Raw genomic sequence first — 16768 nt, 5'->3', positions numbered from 1 at the left:
CTTGCGGGGCGGCGGTAGGCAGCTGGTGATGGCAGAGCCCGTCCGCCAAGCTTGACACTCAGCTCTGCTGGGTTCTTCTGGGAAGAACTTCCCCAAATGTCCCCTTGCCGGTGGTGGCTGCCCCATCAGCCTTATGCCACGTTGTGTTTGCAGCCGAGCTCTGCACACTCGACTTGGAGATTCAGGCGAGAAACCTGGGATGGCGGGTCTCACAGCTGGGCCACACGAGGGGACATTGGGTGAACTGGAAAAGGGATGGCTGGGGACGCATGTTCACCTGTGTGTCCGTGTGTGTCTGTGTGTGTCCATGTGCGTGCACGCGCGTGTGGTCCAGGCTTGTGTGGCCTGCACGTGGAGTGCCTCTCGGGGGTTGGATGAGTCCTGATTCCCAGCAGGACAGCTGGGGTGGGAGGTGGAAATGACCCGGGGAGGCTCTCTACCCAAGCCCCCGCCCTACACCCGCTCAGTGCTCTGTGGAGGTAGTGAGTTCCCCGTCACCGTCTGTGTTCAATCTGAAGCTGGGAAGCTGTGGATGGCGGTGGTTAGAGCAGAGGTGTCCGTCAGGCAGGATGTCCCCCGGCTCTGTCTTCCCGCGCGGTTGGCTGGAGCCTGGCCTCCTCACTCTGCACCCAGGCCCTGGGGGAGGTGAGGCCAGGTGGCCGCAGGGTGGGCCAGGTCCCCGAGGCACCGCCCACTGGCTGGTTACCTGGGGCAGGTGCGCCGATACCTCCAAAACGTACCTCCCCTCGCGGGTAACGTGGCGGAGTGGGGTTGCCTCTCTCGGGGGGTGTGGTTGGGGCTCGGCTCCTGGCTGTCCAGCATCACGCCCGGCACTTCCTATGGCCTCGCCCGCAGCCCAGTGGGACTTGGGTCTAGGCGCTCCCCCTCTCGGTGGGGTTGGGCAAGGGTGGGGTATCGGCAGCAGAGCCTCTGTTCTTGGCAAGTCCCCTCCTGATGGGGACACAGGAACTTGCTGTAGTGGAGACAGAACCGTGACCTACATTGTAGGGTTTGCACAGATGACTTCATGGACTTCTGGCAGTGCCGGCTCGTTTCCAAGTTACCATTTTCTTTCTCCCCTATCCACAGACGCAACCATCCCCTGCCCCCCAGGCCCCCTCTCAGGACCCTGTACCCCGTGCAGGCCACCGTATGGGTCCCTCCATCCCCTGCAAAGGCCCCGTTTCATCTCAGCCTCATTTACACTCAGGTACAAAAGACTGAGGATAGTAACGTGGTTGCAGCCAGGCGTGGAGACCTGAGGACTGGGCTCCCTGGGTCCCCTCAAGTAGGCTGGGTCTGCTTTTGACTGTGTGAGGAGGACCCTCCTTCTCCCTCCTCCCTGCAGTCTGCCCTTCACAGACTAGACTCCGGAGGACCTTCAAGGTCATCTGCCCTCCCCCCGCCCCCATCAGCTGCAGGGGCCAGTCGTCATCCTTCCTCTGTGTGATGTGCCTGGTCCAACACCGGAGCCTCCTGCGAGGTTCCGGACCTCTCCAGGTTCTTCTGTAATTGCACCTCCTTCATAACGCCCGCTCCAAACTCTTAAACTATCGATTTTGTCTTCCTCATCGCTCATCTTCTGATATTCAGGGACCCACCATGCTTCAGCCACACTGAGCCCTTCTGAGCAGTGGTCCCAGCTTTCCCTAAGGGACGGTCCCGGGGGTTCTGGAGGTCAGAGATGGGCAGGCTTGGCCTGGAGACCACTGGAGAGAACTAGGGGGTCACAGCCTGAGCTGGTCCCTGGGGCTCCTCTGGAGGTCCACCACTCTTTCTCCCTGGACACACAGCTCCTCTGCCTTTGCCTCCTGAGGCCTGAGTCCAGCCTCCTCTTGACTCCTAAGCCACGTAGCTGGGCGCTTTGCCGAGAGCTCTGCCAGCATCTTGTCAGTGTCATCCCCCCCCGCCCCTCCCGCTCGCACAAGATGAGCACATGAGCACCTCAGGAGACAGTGTCCAGAGGAGCCCATACGCTGGGTGAGCGGGCGATGGAGAGCTGGGCTTTCGGCCCCAATCCGCCTGACCCCAGAGCTCTCCCTCAGCCATCTCGCTCTTCCTTCCCTACGCCCCGCCCTCCCCACCTCCATCAGGGCATCCTTTCGTTATCCCTGCAGATCCCACGACAGCCCTGCTTCTGAGACGCTGAGAAGCAGCGATGCCTCCACTGTTCTCCACCCTTCTTGGTTGGCTCACAAAGTGCCGGGCACATGTAACGAGCTTCGTAAATACGATGTAACAAGAGCAACGCAAACTGAAATAGACATTTCCCGTGAGAAAGAGGAACTTCATTGGGTGCTTTGGAAGCTGCGTCATTTCTTCTCGAGTCCACTTTTTAGGGACAAGGCTATCAGTAGCGAGCCATCTCTCACCAGGAGCGGTGTCTGAGATTACACGGAATGTTCTCTACGGGGGATGCATGTTTCCCAGTGCCAGAGAGGCAATGGGACAGTTCTCAAAACCTGAAACCTTGGAGGAACACATCCTTCCCAGAACCAGCTTCCCTCCGGGGCTGAATATTTCTCTCCTTCAGCATCAGCTGCTTTCAGTTGTATTTTTAAGAGACTTCTTTCCAGAGAAAAACACAGCTACTATTTTTGTTCTTTTTTTTCTTCTGCAAGATGAGAGTAACAGCCGTTCTTCTCAGAGGGTTACCGTGCGAGCAGCATGGGACAATTCGTGTCGAGCGCTAAGCCCAGAGCCCCACGCAGAGCTGGCGTTTAGTCCATGTGGGTGATGGTTCTGGCACCCGCTCTGCCCTTTCTGTCCATGATCAGCTCTGTTCAGCCCTTTCTGTCCATGATCAGCTCTGTTTCCATAAATATGCATTTGTGCTGTGGCCCTTATCTCTTCACGTGATTGTGTAAGAACTTTCCCGTGAGCATCTTCCCGGCCTGACAGCCCTGGCACATGGTACCCGGAACCTGTGTGCTGAAGGGTCACTGGTCTATAGCATCCCTTCTGCCCCACCGAACCCATCCTATATCTCTCGTTAAAAATGGACATAAAATAGGATTAAACTGGGTCCCAGTGAGGGACGGGAGACGTTCCTCAGCTCTCAACCCTGGACGCCTCTGGGGAGCTTCCTAAAACGTTACTGATGCTGGGCCTCCTCCCTAAAGATGCTGATTAATGGGCCTGCTGCGGTGGAGCTGAGGCTCAGAGTTTTGTAACCATCCTTTCCCCCAACCAGGTGGTTCTCATGGGAGGCCTGGGCTGAGAACCACTGGCTGGAATTTGCAGAATTGACTTTGCCTTTCCAGGGTCTTCTAGACCTTGTTCTGAGTTGGCTTTGCTGGCAGGGATGGTTTCTCGCCCAGCTCATGTCTGTTTGCCTTTGCCCAGAGAGATATGCAGAAGACAGGCTTGACCCCGGGATGGACCAGCTCATGCTGGGGGTCTGTCTCAGACCTTTGCCCCCACCTGCAGAGGAAGCATGGGAAGGATGGCCCAGGGTACCTGGCAAGGCGGGCTGGCAGACCCAAGGAGGCTGCTTAGCCGCTGGGGCAGCTGCTGGTCACATCCTGGGTGCTGCCCAGAGAGGGAACAGACACCACGTTGGGGGGTCAGTAGCTGAGCCTCTCAGAGGACCAGCTGGGCTGGGGGCACTTTGGTGGCTGGGGGCTGCCGTTCCTGGATGGCCTGTCTGCTGTCCCGCAGCAGCAGGGCTGCAAGAGGGCAGTGGGGACCTGGCCACGTCGGCAGGGGCTGTAGCATCAGACACGCAGAAGCCCTGCTCCCCACTCCCGGGGAGAGAGCGTTCCCACCCACAAGGCTACCCACCCACCGCTTGTCACCACTTCACTCCTCCGGAATGCTCGCGGGCGCGTTGCCCAGGCAACCAGAATGCCAGCACGTTGCTATCCTTCAGTCTCCTCCAAGCACCTGTGAAGCCTGTGAGCACCAGCCCCCGTGCTCCGAGTTCTGCAGACGCTCCACTCTGGAGCTCCTGGGGAAGGAAGATGGGCCCCTGGGTGCTACCCACAGCCACGGGGGGAGTGGGGGGACCACGGCTGGGAGCCGAGCCTAAAGCACTCACCATGGAGCCCCCGTGACACACTGTGGTGTGGGTACCCACGTTCAGCCCATTTTACAGGTGGGGAAACTGAGGCTCAGATAGGTTCCACCGATTGCCCAAGCTCACGCGGCTAGCAGGTTGGAAGTCAGGTAGCCAGCCCTGAGCCCCCGAGGTCAGCACCACACAAGGCCGCTTCTGGAGGCTGTGTGGATGAGTCATCTCCAAGCCTCTCTCCTCCTGGGGATAAAGATGGTCATTCCCACCTCAGCAGGCCCCCGGAGGAGCAGACCATCCGCGTGCAGGCGTGTTTCTCGGCTTCAGCCCTGTGGACCTTCGGGGCTGGATAAGCCTGTGGAGGCCTGTCCTGTGCACATGGATGTTTTGCGGCCCCCCTGGCTCTGCCCACGAGATGCCAGCAGCAGTTCCTCCATCCCCAGCTGCTGACGACCAGGAACGTCTCCAGACCTTGCCGAACGTCCCGTGGGGGCACGATGCCCCCTGTGCGAGCATCGATGGTGTGAACGCCCTGTGTGGACTGTACAGTGTCACTGACATGCCAGGGCCTCTTGTCTTCTGCAAGAGCTTATGAAGTAATTCCCCAGGACCTGCAGGGCCCTGGCGGCTGGATGAGGTTGGGAGGGGCGTGGACCCCACCTGCTCAGGTCCAGCGCCCACCCAGCCGCCTCCCCGTGGGCGGAGCCTCTGTGCAGACTGTCCAGGGAGTGGAGTCACCGTGGTTACAGGTTACAGAGGGTCTGTCCTTGCTCTGCTTTTTCTAGCGTGTCCCTGTCCCCACAGGTCTAGGGGTGTTGGGACCTAGTTTCTGAGCACAGAGATCTTAAGTCCCTGAGTCCTGGACTCGTGGTGACCCCAGCCAGGCCCCTTCATTTGTGGGTCTCTTGTTGTCCACACCTGGGCAATGAGGGTTTGGAATGAAGACACCCACCCACAGATGCTCCAGGACAAAGGGGTCCGTCAGGAGACCGGTGTGCCTGTGCTTCACCCACTGCACCCAGGAGTAGGAGGGTGTCAAGAGGACCCCCGCCCCCGGGGCTGACCCCACGTTCCGGGAAGGAGGGTAGCCAGAGACATCTGGTCACGTTGGAGGTTTCTTTCCTGAACCGCTCCTTCTCTGTGTCAGAAACCACGTGTGCGCCCGACATCCACTGGGGCCGCGGGTGACCAAAACCTAGGCGCCCAGAGCGCCTCTCCTGAAAGGGAGCGATGCTTTCATCCCCGCGAGTCCCGGGGCCAAGTGTGGAGCCGCTTCTACAGGACATCACGGTGACATCGGGCTGGGAGCACCGTTCGAGTGACTCACAGCTGCGTTTGTTTCACTAGGAAAATTGAACCAGTTACTGCTTTCCAGAAGAGAGCGCGTGCTCTGCTCCCTTCCTGAGCTGGTGCTGGGGGATAGAGGCTGAGCCACCCGTGTCCGTGAGAGCGGAGGGCGGGTCTCTGCTCCTGAGATGTAGCCAGAGCCCCTGCTGCACTGTCCTGTTGGTGATGGGGGGCTGGGGGACACGGGTTGGAAGGAGGCCCCCCAAGTGCTCCTGGGCACCAGAGGGTCCTGTACGGAGGGTGGGGGGAGATGAATATCTCATGGTGTTGGAAAGCCACGTCCCGCTCTCTCCAGGGCAGAGACCTTGGGGCAACACGGAATCAGGGATACCAGGACCTTTCCCCCACCGGGCACCAAGCTCTCCCTTCTCACGTAGAACCGAATGCCTCTTCCTGGTGGGATGTGCCTTCTGTCAGGAGAAGACGTGGTGGTGAAACAAAGGCTCACCTACTGGGAGTTTCACTTTGCCCAAAGGTCAGAGTTGAGTGTGGCCGCCATCTCCCCTTAGTTGCAGCTTTGGGGGTCCAGGATTTGTTCTCAGAAGGCTTGCTGCCTCCTCCATCCATCCCGGACCCCAAGCCTGCCGCCCCTTGCTCTCTGGGCTTCGTGAAGAGCAGCGTCACCCTGTCAGGCTCTAGGAGACGGGGCACCTCTGAACGTCCTGAGAGCAAATCTCATGACTTCTTCCCTCCAGCTCCCTGAGTGCAGATCCCGCGGCTGGAGCACCCCAGCTTCTCGCTGCCAGCCCACACCCCGAGCACGCTTGGAACGTAGGTCTGAAAGGAAGGGGAAGTCCTGCCTGTCACCCACCATCCTCTTCGCTTGGGACAGTGGCTTCCTTAGATTTGTCCCATTCCATGGCTTGACTGCAAAACTGGTGAGGTTTGAGGAGTTAAATACAAAGTGGGTTTTCCCCCCAGAGTGTGTGCTGTGCTTGGGGTCCTGCTTCCTAAGATGAGCGTGCAGAAAGGGGAGGGTCATCACTTTTCAGTCGAGACAGCTGGCAGACAGGACACCACAGGTGGCTGAGGTCATCAGCAGAGGTGGGTCATGTTGACATCAGGACCCCAATACCATGTGACAGGAGGGCTGCACCTCTGAAGTTCCTCCCAAGAACCCATCCCCCCAGTCTAACCATGAGAAAAACACCAGACAAATCCCGGTAGAGAGACAGCCTACAAACTGCCTGATCTGTCCTCCTGAAAACTGACAAGGTCATCGAAAGAAGGCAAGTCCGAGCATCCGTCATAGCCCGGAGGATCCCGAGGAGACGTGGTGACTAATGCTATGTGCGATGCTGGAAGAGAAAACTGGTGAAACCCTAATGCAGTATGGAATTTGGTTCATGATCACGGACCCGTGCTTTCCCTAAGTTTTGACAAACTCAGCATGGTGATGTGGGATGTTCACATCGAGGCATCTGGGAGAAGAGTACACAGGACCTCTCGGTGCCCTTGTGCAATTTTTCTATGAATCTAAAACTGCTCTAAAAAGAAAAGCTTATTTAAACAAACAAACCAACAGAAGTGGGGTGCGATCAAGAGGCTTCTGGACACAGGATCATGCTGAGGAGGGGCAGGTAGACTCAGCAGGGGCCCCAGGTGAAGGGATGCCCATGTCTGTAGGGGTTGATGATGTCCACCTAGGAACACGGACTCCCCCAGAGCCAGCTCTGTGCTGGAGGAAGCACATCTGTGTCGTCCCGCCTGCGTCCTCGGAGTCATTTCAGGCTGTACCCTATCCGTTATTGATCATAGATGCACGGTTCTTCTTAGAAGATGAGGAGACCTCAGTGCCACCTGCTCCAACCACCTCGTATAAGGCTGGGAACCTGGGGCTTGTGGAGTGGAAGCAACAAGCCCACGCTCAGACCAACGTCAAACAGAATTGTTCCCACTGTGGCTTGTCCCCTGAACAAGCTGATGGCAAGCCCAAGAGAGACATCACGGGTGAGGGTCTTCCTCAGTCATCCAGTGCTGGGGTTGTACATGGGGTGCTTGTCACTGCTAGTGGCAGGGCTGGGACAGGCTGGCCACCTGTCGGATACCGCTCAGGTTCTGCCCTGTCCTGGAGATTCCAGGATGGCCTCTGGGCCGTGCAGACTCCTGCATAAACTTCTGGCCCAGCCCCAGTGCTCTGGCAAGCGGATGCCAGCTGCTTGCAAAAGGCAGCCCTGCAAACTCCTTGCTCGGAGAAAAGCGCACCCTTAAGTGGAAGGGATGTCTTTGTCTCCCTTAATTGACAGTGATTTTCTTCAGTGAAGAAAATATACAGAAGGTATCAAATTGAATCTCAATTTGCTGAATCTTATTAAGCTGTTCTTGGGGGAAAAGGATTTCAATAAAAGTTTAAAAGGGAGAGAAGCAAAAAGCCTGCCAACTAGAAAATAAAGTGGGATGGAGCAGTAGTTCCCAATTTGGGAGCAATCAGGTGGGGTGGGGGGTGGCTGGGAGCTTTTGTTCTTCATTTGAAAGTCTAGGCTGGGACGCTGCCGAGGGGGAGCCTTCTGGGGCCCGTCTGTCACAGGGTGTAGACGTGGCAGCCGGGCACTCCAGCAAGGATCGTGTGGACGAATCTAAAGTCTCCACCGCATGTCCATTGCCGAGGCCGGCTGTGGCCCCAGCATCCTTTCTTTCCTCCCACCTGCCAGGGACAGGGAACGGAATTAGGACGCGATGCAATGTGCCCCAAGTCTGTCTACCCACTACCCCGGCACACATCCACTTCTTCAGATCTAAACTACATACCCTAAAATCCACGTCTTTGAAGTGTAGAGGTCAGTGTTTTTAATGTATTCACAAGGTTGTGCAACTGTCCCCACCATTAATTCCGGAACACTCTTATCACCCCTAAAGGAAACCCTGTGACCATTAGCAGTCACTCCCTACCCCCCCCCCCCCAGCCCCCGGCAGCCACCAATCTACTTTCTGTCCCTGTGGATCGACTGCTTCTGGGCATTTTTTGTAAACGGAATCGTACAGCCTGTAGCCTTTTGTGACTGGCTTCTTCGTGACGTTTTCAGGGTCCATCCACGTGGTAACGTATATCAGCACTTCTTTCCAAATAACGTTCCACTGTAGGGCTGGACCACCCTTCTTTACCCACTCATCAGCTGATGGACACGGAGATTGTTTCCAGTTTCCTCTGTTAGGAATAATGCTTCTGTGAACATTCGTGTATGCGTTTCTGCACCCAGCAGTGGAATTTCTGGGTCCACTTTGAGGAACTTCCAAACTGATGGCTGCACCGTTTCACATTCCCACCAACAATGCCCGAGATTTGCAGTCTTCCCACATCCTTGCCAGCACTCGGAGTTGTCCCTCTGTTTGCTTGTAGCCATCCTCGTGGGGCTGAAGCGGTGGCATGTTCGTAAGGCGTCTGTGGATGCCCCAGGGTTTTGGGGAAGCCAGCCGCACTCGGCCTGCGCCATGGCCTGGCCTCCTTGGCGGGTTACCTGCTGGCTCTGATGGTTAGTGGCTCTGAGGGCCTCCCCTGCAGATGTGTGGGGTCCTCTGCCATCTTGGAAAATGGCTGATGGCACTGTGGATGCCTTCCTGGGTGACAGGATCTGTGAGTGGTCCTCCAAGAACCTCTTAACCGTGAAATGAGTGTGGAGTTGGGGGCTTCCCAGCCCTGTGCTTAGCAGTGTCAGAGGGACACTGCAGAGTGTTCCTGGGGTCCTGCCTGGTTTCAGGACTAGCTGGAGGGATGAGGACAGAGGTCACTGGCTGCCCCTCACACGGTCCTCGCAGATGTGGCTGAATCCTCTCACACCAAGATGCGTCTTCACCCCAGGGGATCCCACACAGGAGTCCAGGAAGGTCCAGATTGCGCACAGAGGCAGCAGGCCTGGTGACAGAGCAGAGGGTTTGGGGCCTTTGGCCCCTGTAGAGAGACCAATGATGGGTCCCCTGCAGGCCCTGGAATCGGTCCCTGACCTCCCTATGGGAGGGTCTCTCTCTGCTCCCCCCGCCCAGGCCCCGCATTTCCTGGCTCCTGGGTGTGGGTGGAGCCTGTGTCCTGACCTGTTCACCTGCCTCTGTATTTCCCTCTGTGAACAAATCTACCCGTTCAAAAGGAAAGAAAATGGACTTGAAGAGGAAAAACAAATCTAGCTCTCCCCACTGTTGCCACGGGTTGGCTTCTCTGCATAACAGCTGGGGGGCGTGGAAAGAGAAGGGTTTCCATGGTAACCAATTACAGCTCACGATTGGTGGAAAATGGAAGAAATACCCTGCATGTGAAGTTGTGCGGGGCGGGCAGGCACAGGCCCTGTTGTAATTTCCTGGGGCGATGCCGCTCCAGGTGGTGGTGGCGGCGGCAGGCAGGTGTGTGTGTGACTACCGTTCACTCAGCCTGCCTGGCAGAGCCTCGTACTACCTGGTGGAGTCCAGTAATGCCTGTTGGGGCCTGGTGAGGCCTGATGTGACTGTGGTACCTGGGAGTGCCTGGTGAGGCCTGGTGAAGTCTGCAGGTACCTGGGGAGGCCTGAGGGTTCCTGGTAGTACCTGGTGGAGCCTAGTGGTGACTGGTGGGGTATGGGGGGACCTGGTGAGGTGGTGGGGTATAGGGAGACCTGTGGTGCCCTGTGAAGCCTGGGGGTACATGGTGAGGCCTGGGGGTGCCTGTTGAGGCCTAGTGGTACCGGGCGGGGGGGCCTGGTGAGGTCTGGTGGTGCCTAGTGGGACCTGTTCCTACCTGGTGAAACCTGATAATACCTGGTGAGGTCTGGGGGTTCCTGGTAGTACCTGGTGGGGTCTGGTGGGATCTGGTTAGGCCTGGTGAGGTGGTGGGACCTGGTGAAGCCTGGGAGGACACGGTGAGGCATGGGGGTGCCTAGTGGGACCTGTTCCTACCTGGTGAAACCTGATAATACCTGGTGAGGTCTGGGGGTTCCTGGCAGTAACTGGTGGGGTCTGGTGGGATCTGGTTAGGCCTGGTGAGGTGGTGGGACCTGGTGGGACCTGGTGAAGCCTAGGAGGACACGGTGAGGCATGGGGGTGCCTAGGGGGGCATGGTGAAACCTGGTGAGGCGTGGGGGTGCTCAGCAGTGCCTTGTGGTACCTGCTGGTGATCAGTGGTGCCCTCTAGGCCGAGGCACCACACCTGTTGGAAGCAGCATCTCATTTCCCTGAGGGCTGGACTCGCGTGCAAATGCATAGAGAGGTGGGAGAACTTGAGCTTCGAAAGCATCCCCCTCCCTGGGCCACCTGTGGCCACAGAGGAGCCGCCCTTGGTGTGCACCTGGGGGCACCTCGCGCTGACCTGAATCTCCGTGTGCAGCGAGGCTGGCCCGGACCCTGCAGCACGCAGGGCTGGCCGTGCAGAGACCGCACACCGGCAGCCTCTTGGCGCGGACGCATTAGCATAATGAGCAGTTCCTAATTTCTGCAGCCAAGCACTCGCGTTCTGATTAAAAAACTGGGGCCTTATTATTTGAGGATGTGTCCTTTTCGGCAATTAGCGCTCATTAATACAAGCTTCTTCCTTTCAACATGCTGGGGGGACAGCACGTTCCTAAGTGTCAGTGAGGGAAAAGTCAGCCCCAGGCACGTGGACACACTCACACAGACACGGACTGATTCAGTCCCTTTTAAAGTCATGTGACACCTTTGGAAGAAAACCTGCCAAACTCCGCTTCCCCAGGCCTGGTTCTGCAGTGTTTCTGGGCTGACGGCTCAGTGCAACACACACGCTCTCCCACCCCCACCTGCGACCATCCCTGAGCTCTGGCTTCGTGTCAATTTCTAGACGTGGCCTTGCTGACAAGCTCTGGCTTTGAACGGCGCCTGTCCCAGGTCCTCAGTTACCTAAGCCGGTGGCAGGGCGCGGGGCCTGGGTCCCCCCCCCACTCCACGTGCACTGCATCCTCCCCTGGCTCTATCCTTGCCAGGCCCAGGGCGCGCTCAGCCTCGCTGCCCTCGCCAGGCCGTGCGGGTGTGCCCTCCCCAGCCTCCCTGTGCTGAGGAGGTAGAGGACAGGGTTCCCAAGGGCACCTGCACGGGAGAAAAGTATCGGCAGGACAAGCACTTGGGCAGAGTGGGCGCCCTGATGGACTCTCAGCTTCCCCGCAGCATGTCTTTTCCTGAGCGAGAACCAGAGGAGGCCACAGACCAGCAGCTTTCCCCGTGTATGTGTAATGGCATCTGAGGCCACGAGCCTGCTTTCAAATCGGCACATTCAACTGAGATACGAGGCGGCAGAGGGTGGGGTTGGCAGAGCGCGGGACCTGGCCCGGAGCAGTAGATGCTGGGACCCTGCTCCACGTGAAGCCCCACAGGCTGAAACCCCTGTCCCTCCAGACCTCAGGACCGCAGGCTGCAGGCTTAGCATCACCCACCTCGGACCGCGAACGTCTGTGACCTGGAGGGAAGTGCCCGGGCCTTGGACCCAGGGTGTGGACCATGTTCCAGCCCTGCCGTTCCCTCCCCTCTTGGCGCCTCCGTTTTATTAAGGGTCAGAGCAAAGCGGGGATGGAAGGCCCGTGAGGTCATCTCTTCAGCTGACAGATGTGGGCTTTGGAGACTCGGTTTCCCTCCTGTAAGCGGACGCTTTGTCCTCAGCCGGCCACGTGCGGGCAAGCTCCTTGGAGGTGAAGCCGGGTCCTGAGCGCGTGTGGTTCGGCCTGTGCTGCTAAGATGCTAACAGACCGCGCTCGAGTCGGCCTTTGAAGTGAACTAACGAAGGGTTTCATTCCCCTTTGGAAGCTGGGATTAGCGCTCATTACAAGAAGAGCATTTCCTCGTCCTGGTGGGGGGTGGAGAGCGCCCCCCAGGCAGAGGCCCCCCCCACTGATGCTTTTCTCTCTCTCCCACGCAGTTCCATGTTCATCCGCTGGCCCGGCTGCTCTCTAGGAAGCCATGCTTGGATCCTTATAGCCATGTTTCAGCTCGCCCTGGATCTGCCCGCGTGTGAGTCCCTGGGCCCGGGCCCCGAGTTCCGGCTGCTGCCCCGGCTGCCCCACCGGCCGCCCCGCTTGTGGAGTTTTAAGAGCGGACAGCCCGCCCGGGTCCCAGCGCCCGTGTGGAGCCCCCGGCCGCCCCGCTTGGAGCGTGGTCACAGTCACGGGCAGATGCTGAGTCCCCGGGCCCGACGGGCGCACAGACCCAGGGACCAGGTGGCCGCTCTGGGGCCCAAAGGGGGGCTGGCCAAGCCCCCAGCCGCTGCCAAATCCAGCCCTTCCCTGGGCCCCTCCTCCTCTGCGGGGGGCAGTGGAGCTCCCACGGACCAGCAGGCCCTCCTGCGGCGGGGAAAGAGGCACCTGCAGGGGCCCGCCTTCAACAGCTTTGACTTCCAAGGCAGCAGGCCCACCACGGAGACGGAGTTCATTGCCTGGGGGCCCACGGGGGAGGAGGAGGCCCCGGAATCCAATACATTTCCAGGCGTTTATGGCCCCACCACGGTCTCCATCTTCCAAACACGGAAGACAGCTGTGGCCACTGCCACCGCCACCGCCACCACGGCCACCTCCGTGACACTGCAGACTCAGGGGCTCACGGAGCCCCTGGACCCCAGGAGTGGGAAACCGGTTGGGGTAAGCACAACGGAGCCTTCCACCAGCCCCAGCAGAGACAGTGGCAAAGTCAGCAAGCCCCCGCGGGTTCTGGGGGAGACCTCAGGTACGCCCACCTCTTTTCTGGTTGGTGCTGGGTTGGGGGGAATTTTTTTTGGGGGGTGTGGCTTAGGAGGGATGCTGAGTTGTGCCTGGGTGATGCCGTTTTGTGAGACTCTTCATTTCCCAGCAGGGAACCTAAAGCCATAGCCCCTCACGGGAAGATGGGGCGCTGTGTGTCTGTGAACTTGCACGTGTATATGTCCTGACAAATCTGGGTTGTGCTCTGCGAGGAAGAGCCAGGCTCTTCTAGCTGCTGGAAGGGAGCAGGGAGAGGGTCTCTCCCTAGAGGTGGCCCTGAAGTGGGCACTGTACCCACCCCTGCCCGTGTAGGGGTGTCTGAGCCCCACCGGACACAGGGAAACATCTTCCTGAATGGCAAAACTTCAGCTCCTGGGCCAGCCTGGGAGTTAGGTGTGGGCACATCTGCTGATAGAGACAGGGTATGTGGTGTCTTCAAAAACCCTCAAGGATATGGCCCTAAGGAGGGGCAACTGTCAGACTGGCCTAGAATTAGCAATTACCTTAAACAGCGGGAGAGCCGGAGGCCGTGTAGCAGGAGGAGCTTCCTGTGGTGTTAGCTGAGGCTTTGCGCACTGACTCAGGTGGGGGGTGTCTTGTCCCTGAAGATGGGTTAGGAGGTGTTTGGAGGATGGAGATCTGACAGATGGCTTTGGTTCTCCTGCCCGTGTTATGCTAGGTGTGTGTAGACAACTAGCATTTCTTGGCTTTGGAATATCTTGCTGCAACGTCGTTTTGTTGTTCCTTCTCCTCCTGTAACTCCTCCAATTGCTTCGGAAGGAGTAGCCCTTGAAAATCTCCCAGGCCAAAGCTTGTCCCTTCGCTGGTAGGCCCCCTGCATGTACCCAGCTTCAGGCCGGCCAGGGGACAGCCAGAATCCTGGACCCCCATGTTCCCACCCACTGCCAGCATCCTTGGCTTCTGTGAACAAGCCATAGCCCCACACCCCACCATGACTCCCAGGTTTACAGATTGTGTCCGTGCCTGCACATCCTAGACTAGCAGCGGTATTTGCTGACTTGCAAAACAGGATGCAAGTTCCAGGACATGAGCCCAAAGGGGTGGGGGCACCATGCAGCCTCCTCCACCCCCGGCTTGCTTCTCCACTTCCTCAGGGTTTGGACCTGACACGGATCCTCTACAGAACCCGGAGGACAGAGAGAACTGCTCGTCAGGGTCCCTCCGCAGCCAGGTTGCCATGCTGTCCCTTGCACTCCGTGTGCGCACCACATTCTGTATCCCGGCCGACAGGCAGGGTATGGTCAGTAGTTGGACAGGTTTCCAGGGAGTGGGTGGCCTTTGTTCCATGACCTACTTCCTTCCTTCACCTGGGTAAGAGAACTGCGGTTTTTTATTCTGCGCGATTCTTCCCTTGAGAGCAACATATCTGTGGAAGCAAAGCCAAGCTCCACCTCAACGCCAGGGGCCGGGCGCCGGGCTGGAGGGACGGAGGCTGTGAGCTTGGGGGTGTCACGGGAGAGGGTCTGCGGGGCTGTGCCTCAGCTGTCTTCCACATAGCCCCCTTCTGGGGTCTAGAGATACACAGACCCTGCCATTCATCTTCTCCGTGCCAGGCGCCCAAGAGCAGCTTACAAAGCATTCGTTTTTACCTCGATAAACTCGCAAGCCATCATCATAATAGAATTTAGTGGTGTGTTCATTTATTGTCATCTCCTGTGCCTACGTCACTTACTACATAGACATGGATGAGAAAACGAGTTCCCATTTCTTCCAAATTACATTTGTTATTACTAAAGGTAAATGCCCGGGGTAGCATTAGAAGGCTTAGCAAATTAATTCATAGAACATTGGATATTGCTAATCCAGCTTGACAGATGCTTATCTTGGAAAAGATTTATGGTTCTTCATGATATAATCTGCTGCTACATTAATTTGTTTAGCACAACAAACTTAAAAGGGGGAAAGTATGTGTGTTTGTTTCTAATGCAGAGAAATGTTCATTCTGGGAAGTGATGCTGGATGCTGAGTAGGGGCAGCCAGTGGTCCTCAGCTTCGAGTTCAAGGCAGGGAAAGAGAGGAAATGCTGATTCCCCTAACCGGGCTCATCAAAGCTCAGCTGGTCCTACATAAGCGATCCAAGCCCCAGGGCATTGAGAGCCCAGGCAGGGGTCCTGCAGATCCCCCTAGTTAGCAGATGTAGACCTAGGCCCCCCAACTCGTTGGAGTATGACTACTACTCACCCTTCTCCGACAGGATTTAAGGCAGCAAGGGTGGTCTTGGGGATCCCAGAGCTGTGGTCTGGGGGGCCTTGCGCACCACGGTGAGCGGTACGTGCTTCCAGGCTGCAGATCTGCATGTGAATCTGGGCTCTGCTGCATGTAGCTGGCTGACCCTGGGAAAGTTCTCTTCTCTGTTGGCTACATTTTCTTCATTTACGAAAGTTTAGAAATATTTCTCCTAAATGGTTGCTGTGAAGTCTCAGTAAATCAACCCCAAGTACAAAACACGGTGCCTGGCAACTAAGAATCCTCTATCCGCGCCAGATGTTTTTATACCCAGCAAGAGTGACTCTGAGGAGAGGGTTACAGGCGTCAAGGACAAACAGGCCCAGATTTGCCCACTCACAGCTGGGGGGTGCCCCAAAGTCTGGAATGAAGGCTTTAGGAAGTGATATGAAGAATTTGATAAGTCAATTCTATGGTCAAAGAAGTGTCTTTGGAATCAGATTTGGGAAGTTGTTTTATTTTTGCTTCTGTAGAGAAACGTTTAGAAGGGGAATGTCTAAACATTCCTGTCTGTCCATAGCACAGGCATTGGTGGGTGTAGAAAGGGCAGGTGGCTGGTGATTTGGGGCACTCTGAAATCTGTCAGGAGCTAACATTATATGGAAAAGCTGCTGGAATTGCCTAAGGGCCCATCTGACGTGGAGCAGGAGTCACGCTCCACGTACAGTGGTTGGGAAATCTCTCCTAGTTTTAGTGTGGTAGTTGAGAGTGCCACAGCCTGCCTGCCAATTCCTAGCTTCATTTGTATTAGCTGCGTGAACTGGGGCAGCTTCCTTCTTATCTCTGTGCCTCAGTGGGAATTACAGAATTAAAAATCTCATAATGTTGTAAAGATTCAGTGAGATAGTACATACCAGGTGCTCAGTGCCTGGCACGTCATAGTTCCTCAGGACATGTTTGCTGCTGCTAATACGATAATGATGATGGTGGTGGTGATGATGATAGAGATGATGATGATGATGATGGAAATAATGGTGGTGATGGTGATGGTGGTGATGTTGGAGATGATGGTGCTGGTGATGGTGATGATGATGGTGATGATGATGGTGATGATGATGCTGGTGATGGTGATGATGATGCTGGTGATGATGCGGGTGATGGTGATGATGATGGTTTTGATGGAGATGGTGTAGATGGTGGTAATTATGATGGAGATGATGGTGCTGGTGGTACTGGTGATGGTGGTGATGGTGATGACAATGATGATTATTGTCCTTGTGATGATTTGCTGTCACCGGCTTACTGCTCCATGGTGACGTCATCTGATGAGGTCCCACACTCTCACCCCTGACCTTGGTGCTCCGAGCGGAGGTGTAGTTGATGCTTAGCCAGGAACTGCTTGGGGTGGAAGATCACCCGGCTCAGGTTCACCAAGGCATTGAGCTGCAGCCTCACACGGTGCTGGCAGAGGCTGAGCGCCAGACGGTCAGCACTTCACCTGAGGTCCGGAAAAGAGGGCTCACCACAGTGAAGCACTGCTCTCCAGTGACAGCTCTCTTGCTGGTTGTATTCTGAGTCTAGAATTACA

At 57.0% G+C, this 16768-nt stretch overlaps 1 protein-coding gene across 1 annotated transcript in view; it reads left to right on the top strand.

The window, feature by feature from the left end:
- The first annotated feature begins 9653 nt into the window (after positions 1–9653).
- The window catches only part of AJAP1 (adherens junctions associated protein 1), a 64235-nt gene continuing 57120 nt past the window's right edge, over positions 9654–16768 (top strand). The window contains exons 1-2 of the mRNA XM_027108313.1: positions 9654–9811; positions 12180–12979. Of these exons, the coding sequence (XP_026964114.1) occupies positions 9654–9811; positions 12180–12979 (958 nt within the window). The remainder of the gene's footprint in view (positions 9812–12179; positions 12980–16768) is intronic.

Source organism: Aethalodelphis obliquidens, unplaced genomic scaffold (assembly GCF_003676395.1).
Source record: "Aethalodelphis obliquidens isolate GAN/ISIS:26980383/991018 unplaced genomic scaffold, ASM367639v1 scaffold9, whole genome shotgun sequence".
Classification (NCBI taxonomy): Eukaryota; Metazoa; Chordata; class Mammalia; order Artiodactyla; family Delphinidae; genus Aethalodelphis; species Aethalodelphis obliquidens.
The sequence above is the reverse complement of the archived record's forward strand: the minus strand, read 5'-3'. Positions and strand labels throughout refer to the sequence as shown.